Below are 10,133 nucleotides of genomic sequence, written 5' to 3'. Positions count from 1 at the left end.
GCGGTGTGTCTGTGGGAGGGGAGGTTATCTGTGGAAGAGGTGGTTTAGGGCAGGTAAAGATGAAACTGAGAAGATACGTAAACTGGGTTATGAGGGCGTTTATATGCTGTGCCAGGAAGGATGGACTTTTTGGTAGACACCAGAGAGCATTTCAGCATGGGAAGACCGTTGATGAAGTTGTTGAATTAATTGAAGCCTAAATGTAGGAAAATGATAGTGGGATAGAGGAGGCATTTTAGAGAAGTTTTATATTTCAGTATTTGATGATATTTGGTGATCAGTTAAATGTAGAGGGTTTAAAGATAAACTCAGATGTTTCTTGCTTAGACAGCTGGGTGATGGGCACTGTCGACTGAATTAGGCAGTGCATTTAGGAGAGATAATTACATTGAGTTCAGTTCTCCTGTTTCAGAAATGAGGTCTGGTAGAGGATTAAACATTAGTTTTGTAGCTCAAAGATGGTTGGAACCTGAGAAATCAACTTTGGGAGGGTCATCATTGTGGAAGTTAACAAAAAATATCCCCAAGTAAGGCATATAGTAAAAAATAACAACATTTAATGGTGGGCAAATGAAGGTAAACCAACGAAGATAATAAAGGATAACTTGAATAGTTCTAGAAAATGATGGTACCCTGAAAACTAAAGAAAGACAAGATTCCAGTTTTGTGTATAGTGCACACTATCAGATACTATAGAGAAGTCAGATTGGATGGGGACTGATGAGAGACCACTTTCCTTGAAAATTAAATGTTACTGTTGACCTTTAACAGACAGTTTCAGTAGAAAGGTAGGGAAATGAAGACTGGTCTTTCGAGAAGGAACAGAAAACAGTTTGATGGTACAGTAGTGTCAAAAGAAGATGTTTCAGGATTGTTGAAAATTGAGTGTATTTGTTGGCCTAGGGAAAGATGCTAGTGGAGAGGGAACGGATGAAGGGAGGGGAGGTATTTGAAGACAGGCACCTAGGGCGTGGGAACAGGTGCACAGCTGGACTGTTTAACGTTGCAAAGGAATAGAGACACTTTTTACCTGGGGAGGAAAAGTGATAAAATAAAAATACATGGGTTAATCAATTATTTTGAGGTTGGAATGGAGCAAAGTTTTAGTAAATGCTTGATTAATACCTTTCCCTGGTGAAATAGAATCAGTCTCCTAAAATGATTGCCATTTCAGTGTGGTGGTCATGTTGGAAGTAACAGTTGTTAATAAGAAAATTTTGAAATTATTCCAGTTAATCAAAAAGATTCCCCCCCCCCAAAAAAAAAGCTTTCCAGAGAGCACTGTTCTGTCATACAGATTGTAGGATCTTGGGTAAGACACAGCATTTTTGGACTTCACCTCTTTTCCCTAGATGTTCTCTGAAGTCCCTGCAAGCAGTAAAATGGGTATGATCCTTTGAATAATGGAGCCAAGTGTATCATTTTAACATCATGATTCTGTAACCATTGGGTGATACTCAGGGTTTTTTTTTTTTTAGTTGTGTGTGGCCAAAATGCATATCATCACTATATCTTTGGATAGTTATTCTGGTTTCTTAATGACTGCAAGTGTTAGTTGACAAGCAGTACTTGGTAGAAGGCTAAGTGCTAAATTATTCTAATAGAAGAAAGTACAATGAATACTCATGCTTAAGTAAAAGTCTTAAGTACATTTAAAGTGTATACTTTCATCTGTGTTTTCCCTTCTCTACCTTTTTACTCTCCATGCTTAGCTATTGTTTTCTTCAAAATAAAATATTATATATGAAAGATGCAGTATTGTATAATGAAGAATATTCTGTAATCCTTTAGTTTTGGTGTTTATTTTCACATTTTTTTCTGCCTGTATATATTCCAGGTTTTTGTTTTTATGTATATATTTATTTTTGCTGTTCCTCAGTTTTTTTTAAATGATGACAGTGTCTTATATAGATATATTATAATTCATGTAGTTTCCCATTAATGGACATCAGTTGGTTGGGTTTTTTCATCATTTTTTTTTTGCTATCAAGAGAAGGCTGTAGTGACCATCCTTTTACACAGATTTTTTAGGTTGTGTACAATCTGAAGAAAAATTCTTGGAATTGTCAGATTAGAGCAAATGTTAGCAATATTTTAGTAATTGCCAAGTTACCATACGCGGAAGTTTTACCACTTTGCACCAGACTACAGCTTAGTTTTTAGATGTCTCCTTTTTCATACTAGGCCAGAATATTGGAAACCTTTTTAATCTTTACCAGGGAATTAAATTGTTTTACTTTTATTCTTTACTTTTAAGGTTAAGTATGCTTTCATAAATGTATTAGCGTTCTGGACTTTTTCTTTGTTCTTTTTTCTTTTTTTCTGATAAATGATTTGTAAGTTTTTTATTCTTTTGATTCCTTGTTGTTTGTCCTAGAGAAATTTTACATTTTCACGTGGTCAATTTGTTTATTCATTTCTTTGATGGCTTCCAGGGTTTAGGTCCTGATCAGACTGGCATTCCTTACTATCACATTATAAATATTTTCATCTGTATTTTATTCTTACACATCTGTGTTAATTTTATTTTTAATTGTAAAATATACATAAAATTTACCATCTTAACTATTAAGTATACAAATCACAAGAGTGTTAGGTACATTCACAGTATTGTTCAGTTAATCTTCAGAACTCTTTTCATCTTGCAGAAGTGAAACTCTGTACCCATTAAACACTTCTCTCCTATCCCCAGCCTGTGGTAACCACCCTTGTACTTTCTGTCTCTGAATTTGACTACTCTAGGTACATCATAAAAGTGGAATCATACAGGATTTGTCTTTCTTTTTTTTTTTTTTTAAGAATTTATTTATTTATTTGACAAAGAGAGACACAGCCTGTGAGAGAGGGAACACAAGCAGGGGGAGTGGGAGAGGAAGAAGCAGACTTCCAGCAGAGGAGCCTGATGTGGGGCTCGATCCCAGAATGCCGGGATCACGCCCTGAGCTGAAGGCAGACGCATAACGACTGAGCCACCCACGCGCCCCAGGATTTGTCTTTCTGTGACTGGTTTATTTCCCTTTGCATAAAGTCTTTAAGATGCATTAATGTTGTAGCATGTATCAGAATTTCCTTTTTAAGGCTGAAAAGCATTCTGTTGTATGTATATACTACATTTTGTTTATCGATTCATCTGTGGATGGATACTTGGGTTGCTTTTACCTTTTGGTTATTATGACTATTACTGCTATGAAGTGTGTGTACAAGTATCTCTTTGGGACCCTACTGTTACTGCTTTAGGGTATATACCTGGAAATGGAATTGACAGATCATATAAGAAACCATCACATGTTTTCTTTCCATTAATACCTGCACCATTTTACTTTCCCACCAGCAGTGCAGGTGGGAAGGGTTCCAGTTTCTCCACATCCTTGCTAACACTTGTTACTTTCTTTTTTTGTTTTGATAGCCAAACTAATGGATCTGAGTCAGGTTTTGCAGTGATAAGCAAAGTAATGGATATGAGTTAGATTTTGTGTTGATTTTTATTTTAATCTTGAATCTCATCTGGAATTTATATTATTATAAGGACTAAAGAAAGGTTGATACAGTTTTCTCCTTTGCTCATTATTTGTCATTTACTAGTCAATTGTTCCAGAATCATTTATTGATAAACCTTTTTTCTTATGAAACATCAGTATAGTCTAAATTCTCATGTATATTTGCATCTCATAGGCCATTCATTTATTTCTCTAGTTTTATATTTGTTTACCCCATTATTTCAATTCTTGTAGTTTTAAGGTGTTGTTTTTTTCCTCCTCTCTGACCTGAAACTTCAAAGAAGTGGTTTCTTTGGCTTTTTTTCCTTTCTTAAATTTCCAAGTGGCTGAAATTTGCTTCATTGTTCTTATTAACATTTACTTCTAATCGTACTGTTTTATGACTAGAGAATGTGGTCTATAGTATTTCTGTTTTGGCTAATTTACTGAAATTTTCTTTGGGGCCTAATTTACCATTAATTTCTGTGAAAGGTCTAAGACTACTTGAAAAGATGACATAATCTAAGTATAGATTAATTTATGTACCAAATAACAGATGAATTTTATTTATATAATTTTATTCAAACTGTAGATCACAAACCTTGTGTCATAAACTCAGTTTCTTGGATCCTAATTACATGCAACTGTTTTTTAATGGAGTAGAGTAAACAGAAAATTATCGAAGTATCACTGATAGAAAGCCTCTGAAACTTTTATTTCAGTTATATGTGTTTAATATCATGTTTAGGGTCATAATCTAAAATGTGTCTCTTACGGTGGGTCCCAATCAAAAATATGTGGAAAGCAGTATTATATGTCTTATTTTTGTGCTGTCTGTAAAGAGCTTGGAAAAGAGAGTTAAAGCCTCATATTTGTCTCTTGAGTTTTTGCCTATGTATCCTGCAGTGTTTATGTTGAGATAATATGTTAATTATATTTTTGTTGTGGATCTAAGTTCTGTTATTAAACAATGTGTCTCTCAAGTTAAACACTTTTGCTTTGTCCAGTAACAATAGCATGGCTTTGTTTTTTTTACATTTTTCCCTTTTCTCTTGGCTTACACCTGAGATGTTTCAGAAGTTACTCTTCAGTCTTTTATTAGTGTATTCTCTGTCTTCTTTAGAGCTTTCCTCAGAGATTTATTTTTTAGAAGATGCTATTGGTATTTCTCTTTCTACTGTGACATTCAGGCTGCTCAGATTTTACTATTTTGGTTACCTTTTAAAATGGTAAATCAGTGATGTGTTTTACTTAGTATTCAAAGGAATTGCCTTGAAAGTTAGTTGCCATGTTAGAGAATTGAACCATGTAGAGCAACACAACTAGACGATGACAAGTGGCACAGTTCTGTAAGTCTTCAGGACAGATACAAAGGTTTATGTATTTTCATTCTACTTTGGAAGATAATTTTTATTTACGGGCTCTCAAATTAATTTGGACTACTTTGGTGTGAGCTCATAATCCTAGTACTGATTTTTGTTTGTTTTTGAGAGGCCCTTGATCTTGGACCCTTTGGAAAGGTGAAACCACTGTCAGACTTAAATCTTCTTTTGTTTTATGGTGGACTTAGATATGAGAATGGGTACAAGCATACTGGAAAAATTTGGGATATAAGATTGTATTCTCTTGTGCATACCATTAATAGGGATTTTAGTTTGGAAAAACTCCCTGGAATCTTGGTGCCTTCTTGCATATGCTAGTGATGTAGGTTCCCATTACCTTTTGGTAATGAGAAAATATTCATCTTCTGTCTCTAAAATATGATAAGCTTCTTTGTGGTCTTTGTATGAAAGAATAGACTGTTTTCCCTTATGTTCCTGTAGCATTTTGTTTATTCCTTTCTCATGGCACAAATCATATTTCATAACTGTTATTTGTGTACATGACTACTTAGCTCTTGTTTCTCTAGGGCAAGTTGAAGTTTTTTCCTTTAATATTCGCTACCTCCTGGTACAGTGCCTTAAGCACAGAGGCAGTCAGCAAATGTCAGAATTTAATAGTAGCTGATGCCTTCATAATTGTTGCAGCGTTTCACTATTCTTTCATTTGTATTTTTCTGTTTCCTCTCTCCCTTGTGCTGCTGCTTAAAAGTGCTTATTTGGCTTGGGTCAAAAACCCATCACTGCATAGTTTTGGCCATTGCCTCTTAGCTATTTTTGGTTTTGCTTACTTCACAAAGTGCAAACAAACAAATCTTAAGCATTAAGCATTATTCTAATTCTAAATTATTCACTGTATTGGGAAGTTGATCTTTTTATATAAACAAGCTCTTACTGTGTCCCATCAGTTTTCAAAGTGTGGTATGTGAACCTTTAGGATCCCTAAGGGCAAACTACTTTCATAATAATACTAAGATACTACTTGCCATTTTACTATGTTGATGGTACAAAAGCAATGGTAGATAAAACTGCTGGTGCCTTAGCACAAATCAAGGCCAAGACTCCAAACTGTTCTAGTAGTCATTATATTCTTAAAATTTTTTAAATGTCAGTTTCACTTAAGAATGTTTTTGATAAAGCAGTAAAAATTATTAATTTTGGTAAATCTCAACTAAGCAGTAGATGTCTTTTTAATACCTTTGTGAAACAAAATGTGAACCAGCCTTTGCTGTATACTGCAGTGTGTACAGGGGTTATCTCAAGGGAAAGCATTTGAACAGTTGCTTGCAGTTCTGATTTGAACTTGTCATTTTTTTTCACCGTTTTTACTTAAAAGAATGACTGACAAACTGTAGTTAAGCAGACTTAGGTATTTAACAGACATTTTCTCAAAAATGGACAGTGATATCAAGGAAATAACTGGCCGCATGTATTGCTAGTGATAAGATTCCAATTTTCAAAGGAAAGTTTGGATTTTGGACTGTGAGTTTGACAATCCCCAGATATTTCAAGATCAATGGTGATATTAATAAACCTAATTTTTTTGATAAAATATCATGAAATGTGTCAACATTTGGAAGGTCTGCATTAATCAGCAAGTGAACTAGTACTTCCAAATGACCAGTGCACACAATGTTACCAAATAATGCATGGCTTAAAGGTCCATTCAAGTGCAAGATAGACCGGTGGGTTTAAATGTAATAGAACACGAAAGTTTATTCATATAGTTTCAGATTCCACATTGCAACTGACCTTTAAAAAAAACAACTACCACCTGTCAAATTTGGGTTAAGTATCAGAGAATATCCATCGTATTGTAAAAAGGTTATGAAAATACTCTTCCTTTCCTAACTGTGTAACTGTGTGACGCATGATTTTCTTCATAAACCTAAACAAAAACAGTATATTATAATAATTGAATTGCAGAAACAGATAGAACCTAGCTGTCTTACGTTAAACCTAAGGTTTTTACAAATATAAAACAGTGCCACTCTTCTCACTAGACTGGGGGGAGAGGGATGGGATGAGGGGATATAGTTTTCATAAAAATTTGTTATTATGTAAACAGTTTAATAAAGTTTCTTAGTTTCTACTTTCTAATATGGTAATCCAGATATAACCAACATAAGCAACATAAGCAAAAGTTCTTTAGGGTCCTCAGTTTTCAAGAGTGCAAAGGGTTCTGAGTTTGAGAAATGCTATTGTATTGTAACCTTCCCTTATCCTCCATATTATCAAACTACTTCCTCTGTTAGTCACTTACCAGTTGGGCTATGGGGATGTCACTTGGTTCAGAGCTGTGTACATGTTTAAGGTATATTTTTAGGTAGAGATAATATAGGTATGTTTAATGTATATTATAATCTATATAATATAAAATATGTATAATATATAATAAAAATATAATATATAATACAAAGTAATACGTTGTATGCAGTGTATGTGTGTGTATATATATAATGTATATATTTTGATGGTATATATTACATTACCAGTAAAAGCTCTGAGTAATTGAGTACATGATGGAGAGTAAGCCAGACGTCTTTATTTTTTTTTCCTGTCTCGTTAACTAACCACATTAAGCATGAGTTTTAAAAATTGGTATGTCTTCACTGTATATTTTGTATTATTTGTATAAAATAAGAGGAAAAAAAGTGAGAGAAAATCAAAGATGAATATGTAATCAAGTTCAAGAAACTGTAGTTCTCTTAATACTCATCAACAGATTTTTTAGGACTTCTCTCCTCCAGACATTTAGGCATTTAAGTAGCCAACTTTAAAAAGATTTATTATTCATTTTGAATAAAGAGACTTTGAAGAAAAACAGATAGTGTAAACTCATTCAAAAAGCCCTTTGAAAATATAAGAAAACAGGATGCTGGTTAACATGTTTAGCTGATATGCATTAGCTTTAGGTCAGATTTTTGATACAGTGAATATCTAGTTTTTAATTTTATGTATGATTTTTGATGTATCAGGAGCACTTTGTAAAAGCAGAATCCATATTACCCTGATACTTCATAGGAGTTGGCCTTTAATCTTGTTATTCACATACCTATCAGAATTTGTAAGTGTCTTCATATATTAACATGAAGTTAATATAGCTATAATTTGTTCCAATGCAGAGTTCTTCATCCAGTTTCTTCACTCAACATTTATAAAATTGTTCTGTTGGAAAAAACGTGATTTGCTTTTCAGTAGTGTTGACAGGACTTCGTCATAGGAAGTAAAATATCATTTTACTGCCCTCCAGGTTAATAGTAGTCATATAGGCCATGGTTAATGTTATTTACAAATACAGCTCATGAGCTTCATTATAATGATTGCCAGCATTCTGTGACAGGTATTGGGGATGGCCTAAGAGTTTTGGAGTATAAGGATTTAGACCTTTATGCATGGATTTCCGATTTGTTACTTCTCCTTTTAGACAGGTTGTTTTCTCTAAACCTAGTTTATCTATAAAATGGTGATGTAATGTGTACCCTCAGGATTATTGTGAGGATTATAAATGTTTGTGCATCCCTTGAGACTTGAGTCTGACTTAGAGAATAATTAATGGCAGTGATTGTTTTTTTACATTGACACCTTTGAACTAAAGATTGATCTGGTCATTGTTTTTTAAAATACATTCACTAGACCAAGGCATTGACTACTTTTAATATGAATTTCTTAAATGTGATCTTTTCTTTGTCACATATGTAAGGGAGACTGGTGGTTTTGCTGGGAGAAGGGAGAATAATTTTGGAACTCCGCTATTGAAGAGACCTTGGTAAAATATTTTATTCACCTGTTTTGAATGAGCCAAAATTTTTAGCCTGTGAGGACTGCCATAACAAAATACGTACTGGCTGCCTTAAACAACACACCTTTATTTTGTTACATGTCTGGAGGCTGGAAACCCAGGATCAAGGTTGTTTCTTCTGAGGACTTTCTCCATGGCTTGCAGATGGCCACCTTCTCACTTTGTCCTCACATGGCCTTGCCTTCGTACACACATCTTTTGTCTCTCTTTTCTTACGACATCAGTCATACTAGATTAGAGCCTCCACCGAAGCAGCCTCATTTTAACTCAGTCTCCTCTTTGAAGACCCTGTCTCTAAATGTGTTACATTCTGAGGTCCTGGGGGTTGAAACTTAAGAATTTTGGAGGGGCCATTATTCAGCCAATAACACCAACATTTGCGTGTAAGGTAATGTGTATTGAATACGGGCTATGTTGCCAATGACCGAACTAAATGCCTAATACGTATCTTTTGATTTTATATTCACATGACCCCTGTGATTATTAGCATCTCTATTTTACAGGTGAGGACACCGAGGTTTGGAGTGATTACATAACCTGACTAAGAGACAGGATTGGATTATAAGTATTTTGAGCTGTAGTGTCCATGTTCATTTAGGCCAGAACTGGGTACTAGGAAATTAAAGCACAGAGAGAAGATGATGACATTTTAAAGCACAAACCTCTCTCTTGCAGTTTCCACTAGGGTCTTGCAAGTAGATTAACCTGTGAAACGGAAAATCATTTAACATCAGCCCTGGTCTGACTATTAATTTTTTCTTTAAAAACTGGTGGGAATTTTTGGTTTTAGGGTGGAAACAGTGAACAAATTAGAGACTTTAGCACATGATTATAGTTATGAAAAACAGATTTATTTTCAAGTTGCTCAGAATGCCTTTCTCCTTTTTTTTCTTTTGCAGAAGATTCTAGTGTTCCAGAAACTACAGAAAATGAAAGAAAAGCTAGTATATCATATTTCAAGAATCAAAGAGGAATACAGTATATTGATTTGTCTTCTGATAGTGAAGATATCGTTTCCCCGAATTGCTCCAGTACAGTTCAAGAGAAAAAATTCAACAAAGACACGGTGATTATAGTGTAAGCAGCTTAATAGATTCATTCATTATGCTTGTCTATGTAAGAGGTTTTTCAAGAAAAAGTTATTTAATTTGAAAATTGGTTGGTGACTTCTCTCTTTTTTTCTTTCTTTTTTGCCTTTTCCCTATTGCATCTTGGTTATTTTTCCCTAACTTAGAACTGTAAAGAGGTAGTGTGTGTGTGTGTGTGTGTGTGTGCGCGCGCGCGCACGCATGTTTCTGGGTAACACTGATTTTCAATAAAAAGTTTAGTGAGAGCAGATAATTTAATTTTTTTAATCCTCCATAGAGAAATTATTTTAACATGTACCTTCATCTATAATTGCTTTATGATCTATTCATGAGTCCCAGAGTCAAATAATTTTAACATTTTTGGGGCACATTTCTGTGGAGTAGCTTG

The 10,133-nt window shown here is 34.3% G+C and overlaps 1 protein-coding gene across 5 annotated transcripts in view; it reads left to right on the top strand.

The window, feature by feature from the left end:
- The window catches only part of SMARCAD1 (SWI/SNF-related, matrix-associated actin-dependent regulator of chromatin, subfamily a, containing DEAD/H box 1), a 76,501-nt gene that overhangs the window by 4,956 nt on the left and 61,412 nt on the right, over nucleotides 1-10,133 (top strand). For all 5 annotated transcript variants that reach the window (XM_040625228.1, XM_008707155.2, XM_008707157.2 and 2 more), the window contains exon 3: nucleotides 9,557-9,734. In XM_040625228.1, the coding sequence (XP_040481162.1) occupies nucleotides 9,557-9,734 (178 nt within the window). The remainder of the gene's footprint in view (nucleotides 1-9,556; nucleotides 9,735-10,133) is intronic.

This window comes from Ursus maritimus, unplaced genomic scaffold (genome assembly GCF_017311325.1).
Source record: "Ursus maritimus isolate PB19 unplaced genomic scaffold, ASM1731132v1 scaffold_8, whole genome shotgun sequence".
Taxonomy (NCBI): domain Eukaryota; kingdom Metazoa; phylum Chordata; class Mammalia; order Carnivora; family Ursidae; genus Ursus; species Ursus maritimus.
The sequence above is the reverse complement of the archived record's forward strand: the minus strand, read 5'-3'. Positions and strand labels throughout refer to the sequence as shown.